Source organism: Sceloporus occidentalis, unplaced genomic scaffold (assembly GCF_023333645.1).
Source record: "Sceloporus occidentalis isolate IW3139 unplaced genomic scaffold, rSceOcc1.0.p SCAF_55, whole genome shotgun sequence".
Lineage (NCBI taxonomy): Eukaryota > Metazoa > Chordata > Lepidosauria > Squamata > Phrynosomatidae > Sceloporus > Sceloporus occidentalis.
Window position 1 is genome coordinate 2,792,941 of NW_028317035.1, and position 27,017 is coordinate 2,819,957.

At 40.3% G+C, this 27,017-nt stretch overlaps 1 protein-coding gene across 1 annotated transcript in view; it reads left to right on the top strand.

The window, feature by feature from the left end:
• The first annotated feature begins 842 nt into the window (after positions 1 to 842).
• The window catches only part of LOC149287924 (acidic mammalian chitinase-like), a 35,162-nt gene continuing 8,987 nt past the window's right edge, over positions 843 to 27,017 (top strand). Inside the window, exons 1-10 of the mRNA XM_089492280.1 lie at positions 843 to 867; positions 3,522 to 3,551; positions 4,176 to 4,377; positions 15,090 to 15,146; positions 15,232 to 15,397; positions 16,002 to 16,126; positions 17,403 to 17,526; positions 20,080 to 20,265; positions 22,149 to 22,268; positions 22,355 to 22,496. Coding sequence (XP_089348406.1) covers positions 843 to 867; positions 3,522 to 3,551; positions 4,176 to 4,377; positions 15,090 to 15,146; positions 15,232 to 15,397; positions 16,002 to 16,126; positions 17,403 to 17,526; positions 20,080 to 20,265; positions 22,149 to 22,268; positions 22,355 to 22,496 — 1,177 coding nt within the window. The remainder of the gene's footprint in view (positions 868 to 3,521; positions 3,552 to 4,175; positions 4,378 to 15,089; positions 15,147 to 15,231; positions 15,398 to 16,001; positions 16,127 to 17,402; positions 17,527 to 20,079; positions 20,266 to 22,148; positions 22,269 to 22,354; positions 22,497 to 27,017) is intronic.

Here is a 27,017-nt window from a genome sequence, read left to right on the forward strand (position 1 = left end):
TGGTTAGCCCGAGCCCTTCACAAAGCAACTTGCCCAGCAGAGGGAGAACTCTGGATCACCTACCATGGGAAGTTCCTAGGTATAATAAATTTTCTTGTGAAATGTAAGACTGTACAGAAATTAAGCATAGGAACATTTCCTCAGCATATGTTCCTTGTGGTTATCTGGAGGTTGTGTGTCTCTTTTCACAGAAGCATCTCTATGTATCTTATCATGTCAATTTTGCTACTTCGTAAAAATTCTTAGATGATGTATCCTCTCTAATGTTAAATATTAGATTGAGTGCCATATTAGACCTGAGGTTGGTATGAATGTTTTTTGCCTGTGATCTTTCTGCATTCCAATGCTCATATTGACCTTCATATGTTGGCAACTCACTGTACTTATCAGTTCTCCTTAATTTGCTTATTTAATTTCCATTTCTAAAACTGAATCACAGTTAGCCAAAAAAGATACAAAGTGGACTAATCAATTCAGAATAAACAATAAAAATGTCACCCTTATTATTAGATATTATCAGTATTGGATAGGTCACACAACCCACACCATGCTGGAAATATCTCTGTAGTCAAAACAAGTTGAATGTTGGCTGAAGGTCATCTAGTGCATCAGAAAACCAACTTTTTTGTATGTCATGCTTCACAACATGTAATTTAATGGAAAAGTCCCAATGCACAGAGCAACAGTGTGTATGCATAATCATTTGATATCACTAACTTTTTGAGATATGTGTCTTTGGGGAAGCACCTCCTACATAATGAACATGTTGATTGCGTATTCTGTTTCAAGTGTTTGGTATAAAACCACAAAGTTTGCTAATTTGTGTTAGTACAGAGGCAGTGATGGCTAAGGTTATCCTCCTCGCAGGTAAGTAGACATATTTAGTAAAGTAGCTGCATTGCAGTTTCTTTTATAAAAATTCAAAAATGTGTTTAATTTTATCTCCATATATTAAAAGGTTGGGTTTGCAGGAGAGTTTCAGCTCCTTCATTTAACTATCTTGGCTTGAAAATCTTGGCTGGCCTTGTATAGCATATTGTTAAATAAGTGAGATTTCTTCAATGTCTCTTTTCACATTATACAGGGCCTGCTCAGCGCTTTATGTTGAAGGGACCTGCCAGTGTTGCCCCTACAAAACAAATAGTAAAGTGATTTGAAACCATAACTCTGCTGACAACTCTCCCTTTAGTAAATAAACCCAACACCATTACAATTAGTTGCAGGTTGAGCACATTTCTACTGATACTTATTATTATTTATTGTTTTATATAGCGCCATCCAATTCTGTAGCGCTGTACAATGAGTGGACAGGACATAACAAGTAGTATGCATTTCTGAAATTTTAACAAAATATAATGAGGATAATGTTATATATTGCAATGGTCAACATATATTTAACAGCGTCTGTAAACAAAATTGTATTTCATAATATAGCGTATAACAAAATAACCAGAATAATATATCATTACATGATGAAATCTAATTAATCAAAACTCAGATAAAAAAACAGGATTTTAAGATGCTGAATATAATTAACCTTTAGGGGGGCATATAAAAGAAGATAGCAAGGGAAAGGGAGAAATGGGTGACATGGAACTATATATCAATAAAAGGCATGCAAGCAATGAAGTGCACAGAGGAAAACTGAAAATGGGACAAAACAGAATACAGTAAATATGCCGCAGCTGAATGGATTGTATAGGAGAATGCCGCAGAGGCAGGTCACAGAGGGACCACAGAAATAAATAAGCCAGTGACAGGATGAAAAAGATTTTATGTGGTGGAAAACATACTAAAAGAAGAAAGGAGGGTGAGTATGAGAAAGCAGAGAAGTCAAATCCGGAACATTGACTGGTGTAATTCTTGAAACCCAAAAAGCTGAGAAGTATGTCCTTGGGAGTCTTTGTTAGGAGCTGATGGCGATTTCAGTGTGCTTCAGAAGAAGATATTTACTGGCTGCAATATAATAAGATAGTGTCAATATCCTCCAAAGTGTGTTTTAAAATGTGTCATGCTTTGGATACAATAAGCATTTTAAAAGTCTTTAAAATGACCTAGTGATTTAGAATACCTGCACCTTCATAAGGGGGGCGTTTAAGGCCTAATTACGTGTCTAAGTCTATGAAGATGAATATAACATCTCTTTTGTGCTCTTAATATTGCACCCTTCGTTTTAATAATCTTATTGTCAATGATTGCCTTATACAAAACTGCTGACTGCTTCCATTCAGTTCTTTTAGCAAGGGTAAGTTTGAAAGAGAACATCCGTGGCCAATGGAACTGTTTATAGAGTCATTATCAAGTGGTTCATAGAAGGAAATAAACCACTTGAGAGCAAAAATAGGTGAACTAAAATGTTTGAAGCACTCTGATCATGTTCTATTACAAAAGGATATATATATATATATAGATATATATAGATATAGATATATCCAGTACTCTACAAAAGACAGGTGTCTTGCTCTAAAGTAAGAATGCTAGTTTACTTCACATATTAACATTTACACCACATCAATACTGTATGAATTTTTCATTTTGTGTGTATATATATATATATATATATATATATACAGTATATATACCGTATATACAGGTTGTTGTAAAAAGAATAAGATTTACAAGGGTAACGTTGGCTTTAATTATGAATTACACTGAAGAGAGAGATAAATAATGTGTTTTATTTTTCTACTGAACACCAGCAACAGCCCTATGTTATTGTAAAGTTAATGGAAGTGTGAAGATAAGGGAAAATAAGATTGTTGTACAAGCCATAAGATGCACCAAATAGTATATTAAAAGAGTATATCTATATACATTTCACATTTTCAGAACTACTTTAGCACTTGCACTAGGCGTCTGGGGGGACAAAAGGGGTCACTCCCCCCCCCCCCAGTGGGCCACTGCAACAGCAGCATGGGAGATAGAAACAATAGGCTGGTGTAGGTTAAATAGACATAGTGGCAGAAACAAACACTTGTTGGTTGGTAAATTTAATTTTGTACATCCCCTGCTGTCCGAGTTTCGTCTGCTCTTGTCCGCTCCCTCTAGTAGTTTATGTATTGCAGGCATATTGCTGCCTGAACTTCATGGGAATTGTAGTTATAGACTGGGGTTGTATGGCCTAACTACACATTAATTTTTCTGTTGTTGACTGGAGCTCCCATGATATACAGCCAGCCATTAATGGCTGAACAGTTGCGTGGGTACATGCTGGTCTGTTAGCTGCTACTACTATGGTTATATATATATATATATATATATATAATTTCCTATTAATGGGTAACTAACATTTGGTTCCCACCAGGACACCCTTTTCCTGAGCCAACCAAGGTAGGCAATGGGGAGGGGGTATTGAGATGGCAAGGTGGGAAGGATATTTTGCCCCCTGGAAAAAAATCATGCAGACAGCCATGGTCTGAGACTTTCTTTGCTTAATCGGATGTACATATACTTTAGATCTAATTTGCCTCTAATGTTGGTATAAAAATATTTGTAATATTTATAAATACTTTGTTTTTTAGGGTTGGTGGCCCTGTTGGGTGCTCAGTTCGGTAAGTTAAGAAAGTATGACGATAACAAACGTTGCCTCATCATCCTCAGTCAAAGGCTTTTGTGGATTACAGCTTCCATCACGCTTGACTATGTATAATAAGTAAACAAGTAGTAAAACTTGCATTTTTTATGTACGGTATGCAACATATACTCATTAGGGGTTATTCATTGTAGTTTTCTGGTGAGTAAAAGAGAGTAGAAGAGAGTTCAAACATTTCAAATCACCTATTATTATTACTATTATTATATAGTGCCATCCATACAATCCATCCAGCTCTGTACAATGGGTAGACAGGACATAACAAATCGTATATAACATAACAATCTGACTTACCGAAACAACATGTGAGGAGTATACATTATGCATACTGTTAAGGGCCCTGTAATTGTAAACTTCAAATAGAGGAAAGGGTGACTTTATTCTGGATCATGCATAGATGTAAATAAAACAGACAAATTAGTTGTTAGTAAATATTTTAGTACTTCAAATTTGCACAGTGGCAGAGATATTGTTCATGATTTTAATATTTTCTGTTATCTCTAGATATTCTTGTTTCATAAATAATATTTTTTCATCATGATCATTGCAATTATCATCATTATCTTTTATTTTTGCCACTCAGGCTCTGCCTACCAGCTTACATGTTACTTCACCAACTGGGCCCAATACAGAAATGGTTTGGGGAGGTTCATGCCAGACAATATTGACCCATGCCTTTGTACTCACTTGGTCTATGCTTTTGCTGGAATGTCCAAAAACCAGATCACCACCATTGAATGGAATGATGTCACCATGTATAGCTCTTTCCAGAACCTGAAAAAATAGTAAGTAACAGTTATAAAACATATACAAGTTATATATGCTCTATGTAGGATAGATTTACATTCCAGGTGCCCCGGCTGAACTGGCACAGAAAGTGAGAGGGACAGAAAGTATGCAGAGATTGTTAAAAGTAATCATAGACAGAGACAGGAGAAGTATCCCCGGAACTTTTTGGCAAATGTTGGTAACTATGCAATAATTTAATGGTGGCCTTAAATTATTGCATAGTTACCAACATTTGCCAAAAAGTTCTGGGGATACTTTCCAGCACAACTACTTGCTTGAGAATTTACCTAGGATTAAACCTCAGTGCCAAAAAGCCCAAGAAAGACTCTTTTTTACAATGTTACAATAAATAGATTTTTGCTTTACAGCCAAATCCTTGGTCAGCCCTCTTGTTTAACCCACGCATTATATAGATATATACACACAGTAGCTATATTACCAAATCACAAAACAAATATAAAACATACTTTTTGATAAGCCATAAAACAAACACATTCATTGCGTTATTACACTGTCCTTAAACATGCCTGTCCACAAACACACACATACCCTACCCATTTACACACATATACACTTCCCATACACATATATATACAATGCACATACACACCTATACACTTCCCTAACACATGCCTGCTTACACACGCTTATACACTGACCTTACACACCTATACACTGCCCACACACATTCACTGCCCATATACATGCATATACACTGCCCATACACACACATATACAGTTCCCATACACACATATACACTGTCTCTTACACATAGCTGCCTGTACACATATACATTGCCCTTACACACACATATACACTGCTCATACACGCATATACACTGCCCATATACACACATGCACTGCCATTTATACACACACATATACAATGCCCTTACACAAGCCTGCCCATTAACACACACACATATACACTGCTCATACATATGCATATACACTGCTCATACACACACATATATATACTGCCGATATATACACACATACACTGTCCATACACACACACATATACACTGCCCATATGCACATATATACAGTGCCCTTACACATATCTGCCCCTAGACACATACATATGCACTACCCATACACACGTATACACTCCCCTTTCTCTTTCCTTTTTCCCTCTGTCCCGTCTCCCCATCTCTTCCCTTTCTCCCTTTGCTCACCATCATCCCAATCTCTTTCCTTTCTCATTGTGCCCCCCTTTTACCCATCCATTTCTTTTTCCCTCTGCCCCATTCTCTCCATCTGTTTCCTTTCTCTATCTGCCCCTCATCTCTTTCATTTCTTTCTCTGCCATCCTTGTCTTATCTTTCTCCCTCTGTACCCATTTTTCCCCATCTCTTTCCTTTCCTTCACTGCCCCCCTTCTCCCCATCTCTTATCCTTCTCCACCTGCTATCTTTTTCTTCTGTGGTGGCAGCACATGGTCTGTTTCTTCAGACTTCTGCTTCAGCAATCCCATGCTGTATGCGCGACATTCATGCTAAGCACCAGTATATGATGTCACATCCTGGTGCTCAGAATTAGTGAGCGCTGAACCAAAGATCTGAAGAAACAGACCTTGTCCTCCCTTCATTTTGGGCCAGTTAGAAGAAGATCCCCTAACCAGCCCTGAATCTAGACTAACAACTGCCGACATAGTACTGGGACAAGCTCCCACATTCCGAGACTGTTAGCAAGAATGTTCTTGTACTTCACCTTCTTGAACACTTTTAATAATGTTGTTCTAGTTGGACTTGCCTTGGTTGTGAAGGTTTTTAACAACCGTCCACCAATATATAGCAGCATAACAAACAAAATTTAGAAAATAAAGTCCATTGAGTTCAAAATTTTATGGGTAAACAAAAGCTTTATAGTCTAATTAAAAAGCCAAGTAGCTAGTTGCAGACTGCCAGCATTATTCTATGATCTAGCTCTATTGAATAACTCATCATCTGTTTTGGATTACTGAATTGCACTGGCTTTAACCCCTTGATGACAATTGCCGGTCCGGGCACGTCACGGAAATTCATGTCGATAACGACAAATGACGTGCCAGGACCGGCACGTCATTAAACGGGTGCAGAAAGCGATCTATTTTCGCTTTCTGCACCGAAACGGCGTTGCTGAAATGCCTCGACCTCGAGGCATTCAGCAACGCCATTATCGGCACAAAGGGGCCATCTCTGGCCCCTCCCCGGGGCGTCAACATCCGCCATACTTTGTATGGCGGCGGACGCCCGTTTTAAAAGCGTTTAGGAGGCGATCAACGATCGCCTCCTAAACTTAAATGGTGTCGCTGGAATGCCTCGATCAGGAGGCATCCAGCGACACCAAACACTTACCTTTGGATGGGCTGTGACTGCTCCGGAGAGCGGTCACAGCCGCAGCTGCCGGTGATCTTCGCCATCTGCAAGATGGCGGCGGTCCGGGAAAATTCAATAAAGAAACAATAAAGTCTAAAAAGTTCGCTAGACGGTCTCCAGACCCTCTAGAGAACTCTGGCTCCACTTGCAGGTTGAATATAGGTACTGCATTCAACCATGCAAGTCAATGGAGCTCAGCTTTCTAATCACAGTGTGATTAGAAAAAATAAATTAAAAATAAAATAAAATTAATAATAATTAGAAAAAAAATAGTAAAAAAACAGTAAAATGTAAAAATAATTTCCCACTGATGTCACTATCAGGGGAACCTTCAAGTTGAAAAAAAATGTTAAAAAAATAAAAAAAAAGGCAAAAAAATATATATATATATAAAAAATATATTTTTGTGAGCAAGTCCTAAAATTAGCATATTAGCTTAAAACAATTCTCGCATGGAAAGAGTTAAAATACTGGCATATTAAATGCCCATGGGGTGTCTACTTTTAAAAAATGTATGATTTGATGGGGTAAATTGAATTGGCCGGGTTCAACAAGGTCCCAATTAACACGGGGGGAAGGATGGCCACACATCTAATTTCCAATTAGAAAAATGCACACGTACCAAATGTGGCCTTTTAGTTCCCCCCAAAAATGACAAACCCATGCATGTGGGGTATCACTGTACTCAGGAGATGTTGCTGAACACATATTGGGGTGTCGTGTGACAGCGGCATATACCAGGAGCTGTAAATTCATACATAAAGTAGGTTTGTGTGGGAAAAATACACACACAAAAATACTACTGCAAACTTTAAAAAAATGCTGGTGGTAAAATGTGTGCATGCAAAGAGTTAAAATACCAGCATTTAAAATACCCTGGGGTGTCTAGTTTTCAAAAATATATGGTTTTGTTGGGCATACTGAAATGGCCCGGCTCAAAGATGTACCAAATAGGGCATGGGCAGTGGATCCCCAAATGCCAAAGTGCAACATTGAAAAATGTGCATGCCCCAAATGTGGCCCTTTTGCCCCCAAACAGCCAGGCAAAATCATTCATGTGAGGTATCGCTGTACTCAGGAGATGTTGCTAAACACATATTGGTGTTTTTTGATAGTGACATATACCAGAACCTGTTTATTTATACCTAAAGTAAAATGTGTGTGAAAAAACAAATGCAAAAAAATTACTACCATAAAGTTTGACAAAGGCTGATGGTAGAATAAGTGCTTGGAAAGGGTTAAAATACCAGCATTTGGAATACCCTGGGCTGTCTAGTTTTCAAAAATATATGACTTGATGGGGTAAATTGCATTGGCCGGCTTCAAAGATACCCGAAATGGCACATGGGGGGAAGAATTACCAGATTTGGAAAAAATGGCTTTGAAATAGCAAAACGGTACCTGTACTTATTGCTCCATAACGTGCAGAAAAAAGCAAAAAAACATAAAAACATTGGGTATTTCTAAACTCAGGACAAATAGTAGAATCTATTTAGCAGGTTTTTTTTATTACCTTTTATAGATGAGTAAAAGATTTTTCAACTAAAAGTTAGAAACAGTCATTTTTTTCTAAATTTTTCACCATATTTTATACTTTTTTTAATAGTAAATAATACGATACAATCAAAACAATGTCATCTAAAGAAAGCCCTTCTTGTCCTGAAAAAAACAATATCTAATGTGTGTGGGTTCAGTAATTGGGAAAGAAGAAAATTACAGCTAAACACGAGCAGCGCAGAAATGTTAAAACGGCCATTGTCACGAAGGGTACAAAAAGTAAAATCAGCCTTTGTCACGAAGGGGTTAAAAACCTTATATTTCTACACAGGGGATAAACACTGGTGCTCTAGAGCTCAGGAATGAACCAGCAGAAAGGGTGAACAGAAAAAAAATAGGGTCAGAACCATTTTAGAATTAAGCAACTGAAGATATTTGATGGTATAGGATTGAAAATACTGGGGAGAATGTATAAGAACAGGGGTAAAATTGCCTTTTCTGTAACAGTCAAAGGAAAAACATAAAGGAGTTGAAATACTTCAGTGTATGTGGAAAGAAAATAAGAAATGTCTTACCTTTTAAAAGCAAATATATTATAGCATGTATATGCTTTATTTTTTGTGATATGTTCATTCTGGATGTATTTTAAGTTTATCAACACTGGTAGATGTAGACTATCGCTGTACTTGTTAAGTTAGCTGTCCTCATGAGATTAATTTAGAAAATTACCAGATTTTACTAAAACATGACGTAAAGTCATGATTTTATGAAAGACACGGAGGCGAATATTGTGCATGAACCCTTTCTTTACTCCAAACAGCAGCAAAGAAAAAATACATTGATGAAGGAAAAACAACCAATAAACATGGTATAAAGTAAGCCCCTCCCACATATTAATCATAGCAATAACACTATAAAAGGACTAACACAGCCCCTAATCTTCCTCTTTCTTTGACTGGGATACGACACAGCCCAGCAACTCCGGAAACAAAGGAAACACAACTGGAACAAATCCAACGAAAACTCAACACCGCCAAGTCCGGAAGAACGGAAAACTCGTCCGCAAGAAAACACCGAAGACGGAAACAACTGCAGAAAACTCAACCTGCAAAACAGAAAAAGGTACAGGATATGGAATCGATTAGTCCCAAAAGACCGGCACTGAGGTAAATACACGAAAAAACCACTTAGACACGAATAAAACTCATAGGAAAATATCAGAAACATGGCATGAGGACGACCCAAGAAAAAACACATAACCTCAAACCCGGTCACCGCGGATCCAACGAAACCTGCGGAAACAGCGAGGTACATAAAACAACCAATGGGAGGGAAAAAATTGTTGTAAAAGGTAAGTAAGGAAAGAAACAATTTAGAAGAGGTGGGACAATATTCGCGTCCGTGTCTTTCATAAAATCATGACTTTACGTCATGTTTTAGTAAAATCTGGTAATTTTATTTCAAGACACGGAGGCTCATATTGTGCAAGTTCAAAGCTGAGAAACCACAGAAGAAAAAACATGCTCAATCGGTTTAAAATAGAACTCACGAAAAGTGGACTCCCTGGACCAATCCGCCGAACGGAGGAGATCCTCCAAACGACCACCCAGTGCGATAGACTTGGAAGCCGCTGCGCTTCTTGTGGAATGAGCCCCAAACCTAGAAACATTCAGACCAGCCAGATTCATAACCCACTTGACCCAACGGGACAATGTAGCCGAGGAAATAGGGAGATGAGGATGCCTGAAAGATAAGAACAGCTGAGGAGCAGACATGCTACGGAATCGGGAGGTGCGAGCCTCGTATTCTTTGAGGCAAAGAACCGGACATAACGCTGGTTGAGCTGGGAAAGCAGGATAGACGACAGACTTAATAGCAGTCTTAGTTCGTCGAGATATATCGAAACGAACTCCCACTGGAACGAAAGATCTAGCGTTCCAATCCAGAGCACGGACGTCTGAAACCCGTTTACAGGAGATAAGGCAAAACAACATGACCAGTTTCGCCGACAGCTGGCGCAAAGAGAGATCGCAGTTAGAAGGCCACGAGAGGAAGAGATTGAGCACCACATTGACATCCCAGGTGAAAGAATATCTCGGTTGAGGAGGTCTCGAGAGACGGATGCCTTTAAGCAGGCGACAAATCAGCGGGTGCTTACCTACAGGAACGCCGCCAAATCCGAGATGAGCAGCAGAGATGGCAGAACGGTAGAGATTGATAGTCCTGTAAGCCCGACCCATATCAAAAAGGGAAGAAAGAAAAAGAATGACCGAATTCACAGGGGCTGAAAAGGGATCCAAACGCCGCCCCATGCACCAAGAAGCCCAAGCCTGCCAGGCTGCACAGTAAGATCTGTGAGTGCCTGGTGCCCAAGCTCCTGCCAAGAGTCGCCGAGCCGAGTCCGAAATTCCAGAGATCTGCCCGGAAACCCGGAAACCAAACATGCCAGGAGCGAAAGGCTGCCGTCCTGAATCAGAGGATGAGGGGAGCCGCCGGGGTCCAGAAGCAGTGGAGAGTGACAGTGGAGCAACCGAGGGACCTCCACAAGCAGATCCAGAAGGTTGGGGAACCACGGCTGGGATGGCCAGAATGGCACCACGAGCACGACCATCGCCCGTTGTCGACGAATCTGGAGGAGCGTCCTGGAGATCATGGCGAATGGTGGAAACGCGCAATGACGCCCGTCGGACCAATCTTGGAGGAAAGCGTCCACCGCGAGGGCGTCTGGATCCGGTCTCCAACTGTAAAAGATAGGGAGACGGGAATTGAGACGAGAGGCAAACAAATCGATGTGGAGCGGACCCCAAAGTACCATGATAGACGAAAAAACCGAAGCCGCTAGAGTCCAATCGCTGGCGTCCGACAGATAACGAGAGTTCCAGTCCGCCACCGTGTTGGAGAGGCCAGGAATGTACTCCGCCTGAACCATAATATTGCGGTCCAAACAGTAAGACCAGAGATCCTTGGCCAGATCCGCTAAGACAGCCGACTGGGTACCCCCCAAACGGTTGATGTAACGTACCGCAGAGACATTGTCCATGCGCAATCTGAGGCAAGAATTGACACACGTTTTGGAGAAACTCCTGATGGCAAACGACCCCGCGAGAAGCTCCAGGCAATTGATGTGGAGACGTGCCTCCGCCTGCGACCAGGGACCTCCCGTGGACGTCTCTCCGCATCTGGCGCCCCAACCCTGCAGGCTGGCATCCGACTCGATGGACAGTTCGGGTTGGAGGCCGAAGATAGCTCTGCCATTCCACGCGGTCATATTGGCTAGCCACCATCGTAGCTCGTCTAACGTTTCCGAATCGAGATCGATGAGATCCGCGTAAGATGCGCCCTGGCGAAGATGAGAGATCTTGAGGCGCTGAAGAGCCCTGTAGTGCAGTGGAGCAGGGAAGATCGCCTGGATGGAAGCCGCCAACAAGCCGATGATCCTGGCCAGATGCCGAATGGAAATCGAACGCAATCGAAGGACGCGGCGAATCTCCTTCTTGATGGAATGGAGTTTGGACTGCGGCAGGCTGAGCATGCCCTTCGTGGAGTCTATGACGAACCCCAGGAATTCCAACCGTCTGGTCGGGGTGAGATGAGATTTCTCCATGTTGATCAAAAACCCCAGGTGTTGAAGAAGGTCCAGCGTCCACTGGGTGTGAAGCTTCACCAAACCCTTGTCTTGAGCCATGATGAGCATGTCGTCCAGATATATAATTAGACGAACCCCGCGGGAACGAAGAAGGGCAACCACCGGCTTGAGTAACTTGGTGAAACACCACGGAGCCGAGGAAAGACCGAAAGGCAGACAAGTAAAACGCCAGGTCACATTGCGCCAACGGAAGTGGAGCAGATTTCTGGACTCCTCCACCACCGGAACCGTGAGATACGCGTCCTTGAGGTCTATTTTGATCAACCAATCGTTCAATAAGAGGAGGTCCCTGAGAAGATGGATGCCCTCCATTTTGAAGTGCCGGTAGCGCACATAATGGTTGAGAAGGCGAAGGTTGATAACCGGGCGGAGACCGCCTCCCTTTTTGTGCACCAGGAAAATGTTGCTGGTGAAACCTGGGATGCGTGGAGGAACGCGTTCTATGGCCCGTTTCGTCATTAAATCGGATAGCTCTTGATCTACAAGGTTTTGATTCTGCAGAGAGAAACGGAAAAGCGGCGGAGGGGAGTTCAGAGGAGGCCGCCCAATCAATTCGATGACGTAACCCTGAACCGTCTGAAGAATCCAACTGTCTGAGGTTATGGACTGCCAGACCTGCAAAAAATGGATGAGTCTGCCCCCTACAGGACATGGGGAAGAATGGGGAACATAAAAGCTGCTTACCTGTGGGTCTGCGTGTGAACTGCGATCCGCGTTGTCCTCTAGCCCTCCAGGGACGCCCGCGTTGGGGGAAGAAAGGAGACCTCGCGGCGTAGGAATCTTGGTATGTTGGGCGGTGAGAGGAGTAATACGAGAACGAACCTCTGCCCGTGCGGGAGGAGCCTTGGGAAGAACGGCCGGACAGACGGCCCCGGAATCTGCCGGCCCGGGGAGAGACCCGTTGGTGGAACACCTTGCGCATGGAGGACTGCGCCTTATCAAGAGCGGTAAAGGCCCCAACGTAGCGACCTAAGTCTTTAATAAAAGAGTCTCCAAAAAGAAGCCCCTGGGCTTCGCTCCCCATTTCAGTTAAGGCAAGATTGGCCAATTTGGGCTCGATCTTAAAAAGAATAGCCTTGCGGCGTTCAATGGAGAGGGACGTGTTGGTGTTTCCTGCTATGCAGATGGCTCTCTGCATCCACCCTCGGAGAACCATAGGATCTGGTGGAGAACCTGACTCCACCCAATCCTCAATTAGCTGAAACATCTTGGTCAAGGGACCAAAGATGTCCAGGTGCTTGTCCTGGGTAGCCCTTAGGGCGGATTCTAAACCCTTGCGGGGATTCCATCCCGACTTTGAGAGGAATTGGATCACCTTAGGATCCACAGTAGGTGTCTCGCACACTTTACCCGGAACAATAGGCCGGGGACACTCTGCTCGCAGTTTACTGCGTGAGCTCTTGCTAAGGGGTTTACGGACCCTAGCCTGCAAATAACGTGCCACAGGTTCAGAAGGCAGCCACTCAGCCGACCGGGGGTGGTGAAGCCCCTCTGGATCGAAGAAAGGCTCCCCAAATTGGTCCAGGACCAAAGGTTCTGAGGTCTTAGAAGGGGGGATACCCTGAGAGCCCTCCGCCTGTGCCGAGGTCTCAGGTGGGTGAGCCGAGTCGTCGGCGGACTGCTCTGATAAATGGGAATTCGAATCAGACGAATCCCAAGCCTCCTCAAGGGACCCCACATCAGAATCAGACGCACTGGAAGATTGCGTCTTGGCCGATTTCCATTTTCTCGCCCGTTCTGCCCGGCGAGTAAGGGCTCTTTTGCGTTTTAATTTTACGCTGTCATGGATGGGAATGTCACCATCAGTCATGTTTGTTCTGGAGGCTGGTAGGCGCGTATGACGCGATTTACACGTAGCTTTCCTACCCCCGGATGTCCTAGGGACAGAGCCAGAAGGGTTTTCATGAACAGGCATAGATTTATTAAGGGCCTGGGCCAGAGACACTGATAAGGCAGATGTCATGGAACTCATGGCTGAAGCAATAGCCTGAGTGACGGAGTTATTGAGTTCTTTAATAGGATCAACGTCCTGAAAATGAGAATCCCGATCCCCTCTAGCTGAGGGTTCCTGGTCTGACAGCTCCATAGGAGGAGATTGAGGGTCAGACATGAAAGTGATTAAGTATGAATAGGGATCAACCCCTAAAACACACTAGCAAATTAAAAGTTTTAAACGGAAAAAAACGGCACCAAAAGGTAGGAATATAAACAAAAAACGGCAAGTGGGACAGAAGTTTAAATGGAGGGGACCGGAAAAAACAACATCAAAGGTGGCTATCAACCGGGGAAAGCACCTGTTATTCTCCAAGGCTCTACTCCTCTCGCACGGCCGGACAGAATGGTGTCCCGCTACGCGAGAGGGAGGAGCCGAAGAGGAGAAAGCCCGCGAACACACCAACGTCTGATAATGACGAGGAGTGCAAGTGCGGCAAAACGGCAGAGAAGAAGGGGGATCGAAGCCGCGATCGCGGCGTCCCCGAAGATGAAGCCGACCGGGAGAAGAAATTGTAAGTAGCGGCAAACGGCCGCAAGGAGGAAAACAGATAAAGCTCCCGCGAACGCAAGACAATAGACGCGTGAGCGGGAGCCGGGTCAGGGATGGTAACGAGGAACGGGAGCCGGGTTAGGGATGGAAAGAGGGGCGGGAGCCGAGTCAGGATGGTGAAGAGGGACGGAGCCTGGTAAGCGATGCGGTAGGAATGAAAAAACCAATAAAGATAATAAAAATAATAAAATATATAGAAACGATAAATGAGATAAGAAAAAGTAGAAAAATAGGCAAAACAAAATAATTAATTAACGGACGTTCCCCGAAGGGAAGGAGAAACCACAGTAAACGGCGAAAAAGTAAAAGTACAATTTCAGCACAGAAAAAACAATAATATGTATAGAAAGTTTTTAATGATTAGACTGTTGTGTAATAATGTAGGGAATATACTTATCTGCTGTCTGGAGCAGCAAAGAAAGAGGAAGATTAGGGGCTGTGTTAGTCCTTTTATAGTGTTATTGCTATGATTAATATGTGGGAGGGGCTTACTTTATACCATGTTTATTGGTTGTTTTTCCTTCATCAATGTATTTTTTCTTTGCTGCTGTTTGGAGTAAAGAAAGGGTTCATGCACAATATGAGCCTCCGTGTCTTGAAATAAAATCACTATACAGCCAAGTAAACAGCTAAAACGTAACAAATTATTGTTCCTTTTTAGTAACAGTAACTTGAAAACCCTTCTTTCCATTGGAGGTTGGAACTTTGGAACTGCTCCGTGAGTATGAAACATTCCCAAACTATTTGTAGCATGTAGAAAGATAAATCTACATTGACGCAAGATCTTACTAATCTTTTTGTAGATTCAGTGAAATGGTCTCTACTGCTCAAAACCGCCAAATATTCATCTCCTCTGTAATCAAATTCCTGCGTGAGTACAGTTTTGATGGGCTGGACATAGACTGGGAGTATCCCGGCTCTAGAGGCAGCCCACCTCAAGACAAACAGCTGTTTACCATCTTGGTTCAGGTGAAGAATTCAGATGTTTTTAGTATTTATCTGATGATTTTGGTGCATATACATTTTTTGTGTGTTTAATATAGTTATCCTATCCTAACATGGTGTCTTAACTTTAAAATGTGAATTATTTGTAAGACGGAAAACAGAAATGAATAAATATTAAGCAAAAATGTGACGTAAAATGCCACGTGAAAATGAATTGCCACAAGGATTCATATTTTACAGAATAAAAAAATTTATATTTGACATAACTTTCAAACATTGGTAAGGTCACATCTTAAATATGCAGTGGAGTTTTGAGCACCATAGAGAAGGTTTCTTTAGTATTAGAGTGGGTTAAATTGTGGAATAGACTGCCATCTGAAGTTTGGATGTTTTTCTATATAAGAAATGCATTACAGGGTTATCCCGATTGAAAGTAAAAGAAATGTTGATCCAGGCTGAGTCCAACTGCCTTGAAGTCAAGTATTTTTTAAATTACATTACTGTGTTAGTGGGGGCTGGGGGGGTTGTCTTCTCTGGATCAACTAGTATGAGTTTGTAGAATGGTTGAACTTGATGGACTATATGTGTTTTTTCAACCTAATTAACTATGTAACTAATTTTCCTATAGGAAATAAGAGCTGCTTTTGAAATGGAAGCTTTGAAAACCAAAAAGTCGAGGCTCATGGTGACTGCAGCAGTGGGTTCAAGTATCTCTAGTATAAAATCTGGTTTCCAGATTCCTCAGCTTTCTGAGTAAGTAAAGCTTCATCACTGACACATCTCATTTACCACAGTATATACAAAATATACATTTCTTGTATTTTGGGAATGCCTATCTAACTTAAACAATTCATTTAATTATATATACACACACATAATGAATATGTTTATTTTTACATACATCATAAGCCGTCAAACTTACATGGATCTGTCACCTGGCAAGAATACCCCCATGTGTTTATATAGATGGCAATATTATTAAAGTCTTGCACGATCAAAGCTATACAGAGTAGGGTGCAGGAGCAGCTGAGCCAGGTACACATAGTAGGTGGTGCACAGAGTGACATGCAGGGAGTAGGGGGAAAATAATTGCTCCCCCTACTCCCTGCATGTCACTCTGTGCACCACCTTCCTAGCTCTCACACTAAATACAACGCACACTGTCTAACACCATACACAGTGTACATGGACACTCCACCTGGTCTAACAATGTTTACTGACACCCTCAAACTCACATTCACTTTAACACTGACATCCGATACACTATACACTGGCATCCCCATACACACTCAGTACAACACCATACACTAACACACACTCAGTCTGCCACTGAACACTGATAGCCTACACACTTACACTAACATTAAACACAGTTTGCATTGTACACCAACACACATACACTAATTGTAGTACTGTACACTAACACATTTTTGGATCAAAAGCAGGAAGGATAAATAGAATGGTTGAACTTAACGGACTTATTGTATGGTGCTAGAAGATTTACCATGGTAACATAACATAGACCTGACACGCATACATTCTGGTATGAGCCATATAGTTAGTAAAGGTCTCTGCAAAGCTTTGAGTATGTAATTTTTTTCATAGACTATTCTGATCAGATCAAACTGTGAGTTCTTGTGACAAATGGAAGTTTGTAGCAGCAAACTTACTCGAGTTGGATAAAATGTGCAAATTTGCTAAAGCCTCTGACATTTCCACTTTCAAAAATTACTCTCAACTCGCATACACTTAACTTTGAGAAATTCAGGTATATGCAAGTTGATGTGGGTTGAAAAAACTAGGCAACTGGCAGATTCATTAAACATGTTGCACATGTTAGATGGAACATACTAAATTAAAAAAAATGCATAAAAGAAAGAAAATGGTGGTCACTGTGAATGATTGAAATGTCTGCCACAAAACCTGCTGCTTAGAGACTGGTTCTAATTCTCATGTAGATTTGTAAATGTTTTATATTTTTTAATATCAACAAAGTTTTCTTAACGACACTTGTGTTTTTACCACCCAGTGCTTTAGATTACATCCATGTTATGACTTATGACATGCATGGATCATGGGAGGGATACACAGGAGAAAACAGTCCATTATTTCCCGTTCCTGCTTACACAGAACATAGTTCCTATCTAAATGTTGTAAGTATCACTTGGACTTCACGTGCGAAAATGTAGTCAACCAACAGTAGCAGTCTTTTAAACAATGGTGAGGTCATGTTGTACACATCTGTTCAATCCAGTTGTTTGCCAACACTATTTTATTTGACCATCAGGATGGAATTCAGATCCTGGATCGTACTAGCTTACAGTTTCTGCAGGGCAGGGCAGAAAAGGCTCCAAGAAATACTACAATGTTGTTTAAACTATAATGTATAGACTACATTAAGAAATATATACAAGACCTGAAATCTAGAGGTTGCCAAATAGCTCCAAACAGAATATCATTCTTTCATTCAGAGTCTCTAAAGTGGACTGAGGCCTACAGAGGTAATGTAGTTTGTATACCACAACTCCTGCTTTTACTAAAATGTGGGTTCAATAAATATCACAAGGATTATACATACTAGACTCATATATACAAAGGACACCCCAGGAATTACTATTCTATTCGCAAAAGGGAGAGTTGGCACAAGCATTGAGTCCTTGATTTACTATGCATCATGAAGGTCCAACCCAAGTTTCTTCCAAGTTTCCTCCCCCCTGCTCAACCATTTTATGTTGCCAAAACTAGAACCAATTGCTGACAACAGAGGAGAAAATAGAATGCAGCATTTTAGCAGGGTGTTTTCACTCTCTATTTTGTCAGGGTCCTTGGTATCAAATGCCCCCAAACCTTTATAGTAATGGTTACACTATGTTATGCTTACAAATCAGATGCAAATTTGGGTTGGACTGACCATAGGGCACACAGGACAAGTATGTGATGAGCCTAATGTCTTGTGCATGTTTTTAAATGACATGAATATAATACGCCCTTATACTGTGGACTGTTGTGTTTCAAATGTCTAGGTCCATTTTTGGTCCAAGTCCAGAAGTCTTCATAACCAAGTGAAGTGTATAACTAGAATCCTGCTATGATTTTGAATAGCATTTAATATTAGCTAGTATGCTAATACAGCATCGATGACCTCATCGATGTAATCATTATTGTTAAAAAAAAAAATTACATGACTGCCTATAGCCTAAGGAAAAACAGGCCCCAACAAGCCAATAAGGACACAACAAAATATTGTGGGTAGGGCCTCAGCTTTATTGATAACCCCCTGACCAGCGTATCATAAACATTAGCCATTAAACAACTTGCCAGCTGCTGCGAGTATATTCCCGCTAGGCGGTTACTCCCCCAAGTGCACCAAGAGTTCTTGTCCATCCAATGCCATAAGCCGCCTCCAAGACACGCTACCCTAAGCCATTTGGGTGATTACCAGAATCACAAACTGGATAAGTGCTGGCCTCTGTCGCTGTGACAACACAAAAGAGAAACACATGGGCAAAGATCACACACCCAAACATACCAAAATATTTAACCGTATTTGCTCAATTATAAGACGAGGTTTTTTTCAGAGCAAATGCTCTGAAAAATACCCCTCGTCTTATAATCGAGGTCGTCTTCTAATCAGACCTCAAAAAAATGTCCGCTGGGGCCAGGCTGCTTACCGGTGCTTTGGTCGCGAGCAGCGCCTCTTCTATTAGCAGCAGGAGAACAGGAAGCTAGAAGAGTGTCACATAACTCTGCCTCCCCCTCCTTCCTTTGGGGGCGGGGCCAGAGAAGTTGCTCGCACAGCCGGGCCCCTGCAGAAGTCTTCGAGTGAGGGATCTGCAGTTCAGGTAAGGGGGTGGGGGAGGGTTTTTGAGCAAGTATGTGTGATTAATGGCATGAATGATTATTTAAATGTTTGTGCATGAGTGTGTGTGTGATAGCATGGATGTGTAAGGGGGGTGGTGGTGGTAGCATGGCATAGGGAGGCTGTACTCACACTCCTATCATCCCCAGGTTCCAGCATGTACTGGCTGCCTTGGCTTGATAGGAGTGTGATTGCTGTTAGCAGTTTATATATATATATATATATATGCCTTTTAACCCCCTATATCCCACTCTGCCCCATGATATGCCTTTTAATCCCCTATATGCCACTCTGACATATAGGGGGTTAAAAGGCATATCATGGGGCAGAGTGGCATATAGGAGGGTATAAGATATTTCTGGAGGCAGAGTGGCATATAGAGGGTTAAAAGACACATCATGGGGCAGAGTGGCAAATAGGGGGTATAAGGCATTTCTGGGGGCAGAGTGGCAACCCTGGGGGCAGATGTGCATAACTGGGGGTGCAGGTTGGCAAATAAAAGGACATATAAAAATATATATTTTTCTCAATCATAGCTTTTATAAAATATGAATTTTTTTTTACATGAATTAATATTTACTAGTAAAACTTTTTTTCCTATAAGGTAGTCTTATATTCAGGCTTTTTTTCAGACCCCTTCTCTCACTTTCCTTTATCCCTTCAAGCTTGCAACATTGTTGCAAGTTCTTCCAATTGGAAAGCGGGATGCTGATATGTACACAGGCCAGCAGTCATGTCCCCTTTTCTATCAGCCGGAACTCTTTCCGTTCTAATTTAGTTAAGATAATGAAAACACTAATATAAACAAAATATGTACATGTAAATGTTTTGATTTCTTTTCCTTTAGGATTATGTCATGAACTACTGGCTGAACAACGGTGCCTCTGCTTCAAAGCTCATTGTTGGGTTTCCATCATATGGTCGCACGTTTGTCCTTAGTGATCCATCTAATAATGGAATTGGTGCCCCTACATCTGGTCCTGGACCTGCTGGGCCTTATACCAAGCAACCAGGGTTACTGGCTTACTACGAGGCAATTATTTCTAAATTATTATATTAACTATATTTTTATTTGTTTCTACTTTCTTTGCTTTTTTAACTTATTATGTAATTTTAACTTATTTAGTGCAAAATTTGTAAAGCTGTAAAAAAGAAATGTGGATATCCCTTCCATAGCACTTTATGAGAAGAGGTTGCAGCTCTCTCACAGTCTAGTTTGTTGATCTTTTCTTAAAGAGAGAGATAAGACTCCCTAAAAATAATATTACTGGGACATAATGTCTGCTTAGTACTAGGTGTATTTGGAAATACACCTTTTGATTTTCACTACATGTTTCCAATTAAATGTTTTATTTTCACAAAACAAACTCTATTGTGCCCATATTATAATAATGTGTGATCCTTTGCAGGTGAGGTTACAATGTGTAAAGGGCAAATATTGGTGAAAATGTTTTTTTCAACTTATAGCAGGTGAATTCAATATGGCTGCTTCCATGATTTCCCACTTTTCATAGTGCTGTGCATACAGCAAGCACAGGATGGGTACTGCGATACTTGGAAACTTTGTAAATCAATTGATTAATCATGAAATATTAACTCTTAAAAGCCTGTCATGAAGATTCTATGTAGTGATTCACCAAATATGTTAAGGAAATGGTTCTAATACCAGTCCTCATGGAAATCTTGTCATTAGTTGAAGATATACTGCATTTAAGCAGGGTTAATAATCACCAAAAACGAACAAACTACCAATAATGGTAGAGATACGTGCACTGTACATATATAAACACCAAAACCTATTACAAGGCGAGCACGTAAGGAAAAAAGGTATATACAAAGTAAATCTTTATTAACCCCTTCAGGTCCGGGACGTACCTGGTACTTCCTGGTTACCGGTCACCAGTAGACCGGGACGTCTCCTCCAAAAACTGCCCCCACATCGCCACAATCGTGGTGATCGTGGGGGCGCTGCTGCTGCTGTCTGCCCAGGAGTCTGGGCAGACAGCACAGCCTCTCTAAACCCGCCCCCAAGCCCACGATCACTCCCACGGAGTGATTCTCTAGGCAGAAACCGCGATTGCAGAAAAATCTGCAATCGCGTTTTCAGCTGCCACAGGCAGCTTCAGGGAAGGGGGTGGTGTGTTGAATGGGTCCCCACACAAGTGTGGGGACCTGACCCAACACCCCCTGCTGCCTGATCGCTCCATGAGAGCGTCAGTGCAGCGTTAACCCCTTCAATGCCGCGATCGCGGCATTGAAGGGGTTAATTCCCGTTTTGTAGGGGGCTTTGCTGCTGGTGGTCTGCCTGGAAGCCCAGGCAGACCACCAACAGCAAAAACGAGCCCCCAGAAGTCCTTTGATCAGTCCTGTAGGACTGATCAAAGAGACTCCTCCCCTACAATCTCCAGTCTATGGGAGATTGTGTCCCAGCTGCCAGAGGCAGCTTCAGGGACAGGGAGACAGGGTTCTTTGGTCTCCACATGAGTGGAGAAATGTACCTTCCTATATGTGTCTTGGTGCCAAGATGCTTTTTTATTATATATATTTTTTATGTATTTAAATCATATTGTTTAATAAAGATTTACTTTGTATATACCTTTTTTCCTTACGTGCTCTCCTTGTAATAGGTTTTGGTGTTTATTTAAGCAGGGTTATCAACCCTATCATACTGATAACAAAAGCAGCAGCTGTTAGTCTTATATATGTTTAGACTATATGATTCTGAGATTGGGACCAACATCCTGAAACTCTGGATCAAATATCAAGAGTTCCCTGGTATAGTGATGGACTAAAAGAGCAGAAACTCAGGACTACTGCATCAACTAGGACCAAGTAGCACAAAATAATCTAAAATAAAATACATATTAGAATAGCATACTGAAAATTCATCATTTTTAAGAGATATTATTTTCACAGATTTGCACATTCCTGAAAAGTGGAGCCACAAATGAGTGGTCTTTTCCTGAAGATGTCCCATATGCGTATCATCAAAGTCAGTGGATAGGTTATGACGATGTCATCAGCTTTAAGATCAAGGTATTTTGAGGCATCCCAATGGTTTATTAAATGAAACTTATGCACTGCTATTATCAGTCTGAAGCCTGGTCTTTCATGTTTTATAGGCAGAGTGGCTTATGAAGTATAACTTTGGAGGTGCTATGGTTTGGGCTATTGATCTGGATGATTTTACTGGTACATTCTGTAACCAGGGAAAGTTCCCTCTGATTTCCACATTAAAAAGTACCCTTCATATCAACACCTCTGGTGAGTTCTTATGTAAATAGTTTATCTTAACATCTTTTATTTTTCTTCTGCATTATGGATACATTGCTTATTGACAGCAGCAGTGTCCGCAGATGTAAACTACAAGTCAATATCTTTTTTGGTCTGACAAATTGTGGCACAATCTTTAATTTGCATTTCCTGCTCAAAGAAGAGTAAAGACAACCTTATTTTTTAATTTTATGTATGTGACACTCGAAACAAAATCTAGTTATATATAATACTATCATACAACAGTGCATATTTTAGAAATAAGTTGATATTTGCCCTATGCACAACATTGCTACCTATATAGTATACAAAAATAACATAGAACAATAATAACAATAAAAGACAAATATGTACCGGTAAAAAAAAAAAAGTTGAGGGAATTGCAAGAGGGAAGTTGAGAGCAGGATCGTAAAAGAAAGATATGTATATTTCCTTTAAGTTCTAAGTGATATGATCAGGGTTGTTACTATGTACTATAAAATTGTTCGATATTTTCTCCCACATCTCTCTGGTTTTTAGAGATGAATCATGAATCCAGTTTACGCCTTTTTCCATATATATCTGGTATTTTAATTGAAGTTCTAATTTTTGTTGGGCGATAGTTGAATCCATTGTCTGCCAATTAACTTGTTCGTAGCTAATAAACAACGTATCGTAAGGTTTTTGCGTTGGATCAAGAGAGGGCCATCCTTGATGTAATAAGGCTGAGACAGGGTCTTTTTTTTAATTTCTATTTTTGTAAACTGTTTAGTCAAAACAAAAGCAATATCCCATATTTTTTTGATTTTACTGAAATACCACCACATATGAAGGTAGTTGCCCTCAGCTTGATTACATCTCCAGCATATTTTAGTTTGATGAGGATAGATATATGATAATCTTGTTGGAGTTAGATACCACTTATTACAGAGTTTATATTGGATTTCTAAAAGGGATAAATCTTGTGTGGCCTTATTAACTTTGTTTATAGCTTTATTCCATTCCATTTGATCTATCTTTACTGCTAGCATTGTTTCCCATTTTTTTATAATTTTTGATTTTTTATCCTTATTCCAATCCCAGAAACAGTTTAGGAATTTGGACGCCCCTTTTTTATTTTCTCATGGCTAAATATGTCAGTTACTTTTGAGTTGATATTGTTTATTTCAAAAGTAGCATGATCTTTTAACATTCTTTTTACTCTAAGGTAGTTAAAGATAGTATCATCTGAAAGATTGTATTCCTGTTTCAGTTGAGCAAAGGGTTTAACTACATTCTTATGACATATATCTTTTATAAGTTTAATACCTTTTATTTTCCATTCTCTGATTGATAAGTCTTCTATGCTTTGTTCTAATGTTAACATCTACTGATCCTATTATTTTGTTCTTTAGACCCAATCTTGCTTTTAATTTCAACCAAATTGGAATTATTTGTTTTAGAATCATACTCCCACCTTCCAAATAAACTTAAATTTTTACCCCAGATGATAAAATTTAAATCCCTTAGATCACAGAAATCTTTTTCTATTTTGTACCAACCTTCTTGTTTAGGAGCTTCTATGTGCGTTCTAAGAATATGTAGCAGAATATATGCTTCATATACATATATATTTAACTTGTGAGACACCCATCCCTCCTTGTGATACCTTTTTTGCTAATAAATCTATATTTATTCTGTTTTTTTTCCTTTCCATACGAAGTTATTAAAACTGGTTAAAAATGCTTTGAACCATTTCGAGCCAACTAGAAGGAATTGCTAATGGTATTAATCGAAAATAGATATATCCATTTTGGTAATAGATATGATGTTATAGCATTTATTCTCCCCCACCATGAGAGGCCTTTTTAGTTCCATTCTTTTAAGGTTTTATTTGTTTCTCTCAATAGATTCAGCAAGTTAACTTCCATAATCTTATTAATCGTTTTTGGAATCTTAATACCAAAATAGCAACTTGTTGATATTCTTGAATTGAACTATTGATTTTTGAATATTTAGTTTGTAATTTGACACTTTACTGTATTCTGTTACTGCTTGCATTAACCTTTCTGTAGATGTTAATGGATCTGTTAAAGTCATTATGATGTCATCTGCATACAATGAGATTTTTAACTCTTCATTCTTTACTGGAAATCCTCTGATTTCAGTGATTATTCTCCTTTCCTGCAAATAGTGTACCCATGTAAAGTATACATTTGTTTTTTCAAGGAAATAGAGGGCTTTCTTTTAATACCATAGTTAGATATTTAGCTGAAAATGTAGAATGAGAAATTTAGTAAAGACTAGTGACAATTTGAAAAAAAAACTAATTTTTTTAAATATATTTTCCTCGATGAATCCTCACAAAATGAAGTAAAGTACCAGAAAATCCCATCCAACTTCATCAATTTAGGTGCCCTGATTTCGGAAATATCTAATTTATATAGAATCCACAAAGGGATCTCTGTCCATATTGCACTGGGGACAGCGCAAATTTAAAAAAAAACGTTTTTTTTTAAGTGCCCCAATATAATTAAACATTATAAGAAAACCTTCACTACACCAAAACCAGTTGGGCCAGTATCATTAGAAAATACAATGTAGGGTATATGTAAGGGATCAATGTGGGATATTACTCTAATGAAGGAATGTTGCCGTTAGGGCTGCAACAACTAATCGATAAAATCGATAATAATCGATAATGAAAATCATTGCCAATGAATTTCATTATCGATTAGTTGAATCGATTTTTATCGATTATAAAATGAGGGTTTTTTCAGAGCAAATGCTCTTGGAAAAAATACCCCTCGTTTTATAATCTATTCATTCAGTGTGACTCATAGCAGCAGTTACTACTTACAGTCCCTCCCTGCAGTCACTCTGACAATTGACCCCGCCCCTTCCTTTCTCCCAGTCCCACATGGCTAAGACACTCATCTAACTGTGAGTATAAAATTAATATTTGGGCTGCTGAAAGTTAGGGGAGGTGGGGTTAATTTAGGGGCAGTTGTGGTTAATGGGGTGTTTAGGGTTAATTTAGGGGTAGTTGTGGTTGATGGGATGTTTAGGATTAATTTGGGGCAGTTGTGGTTGATTGGGTTTTCAGGGTTAATTTAGGGGCAGTTGTGGTTAATGGGGTCTTTAGGGTTAATTTAATGCTGAGGACTGAGGGTTAATTTAATTAATTTAATAAGGTTAACTTAAGGTGCAGTTAGAGGTAAAGGGGGGCAAACTAAGGGTAATCTAAATCCTGGGGGCAGTGAAGATTAACCCTATGAGGGCACTATGGGATATCTGGGGGTATACAGCATATCTGGGGAGGATGGAGTGACATATCTGGGGGTATAACGCATACCAGGGTATAAGGCATATCAGGGGGCACAGGGGCATATCAGGGGGTATAAGGCAGTGGCAGCTACTGTGTCGAAGTTATTGTAAGCAAAATTGCAAAAAAATATTGGGATACTATAGTACAGGTTTTTTTTAGCCCTAATAATTACTATGCATTATATGTTTCAAAGAATGATTTCAAAAGAAAGCTTTTCTTGTCCTGAACAAAACAATGAGTGGTTTAACCCCTTATTGACAAGACCGTTTCTTACTCCTAGTACACTTTGGGACAATGGCTCTTTTAAAAAAATTTCTTTAGTCATTATTACCATTATTTTTATCATATCTTCTAATTTACTATAAAACAAATCTGCAAAAACGAATGAAAAAACCTGCTAAATAGATTCTACTATTAGTCCTGAGTTTAGAAATACCCAATGTTTTTTTATGTTTTTTTGCTTTTTTCTGCACGTTATGGGGCAATAAGTAGCAGTAGCGTTTTGCTATTTCAAAACCATTTTTTCCTCAAAGCTGGTCATTCTGCGCCATGTGCTATTTTGGGTATCTTTGAAGCCGGCCAATTAAATTTACCCCATCAAACCATATATTTTTGAAAACTAAAAACCCCAAGGTATTTCAAATGCTGGTATTTAACCCTTTCCATGCACTAATTCTACCACCAGCCTTTGTCAAACTTTATGGTAGTAAAAAAATTTTGAATTTTTTTCACACACATTGTACTCCAGGTATAAATTATTCGCTCCTGGTATATGTCACTGCCAAACAACACCCCAATATGTGTTCAGCAACATCTCCTGAGCGCAGTGATAACCAACATGCATGGGTTTGAGAGTTGTGCATTTTTCTAATTGGAATTTTGACATGTTAAAAATTCTGCCCACATATCCTATTTCGGGAATCTTTGAAGCCGGCCAATACAATTTACCCTATCAAACCATATATTTTTAAAAACTGGACACCCCAAGGTATTTCAAAAGCTGGTATTTTAACCCTTTCCATGCCTTAATTTTACCACCAGCCTTAATGGTTTTAAATCTTTTTTGCAGTACTTCAGGTATAAATTTACCCCTGCTGGTATATGTCCGTGTCAAACAACACCCCAAGGCTTCCGTGGATGCTGCAAAAGCTGCCAATCGATACGGGCTTTGTCGTTATTGCATTGCACTGCAAGCCCGTACATGTACAGGCTTTGTCGTTAAGGGG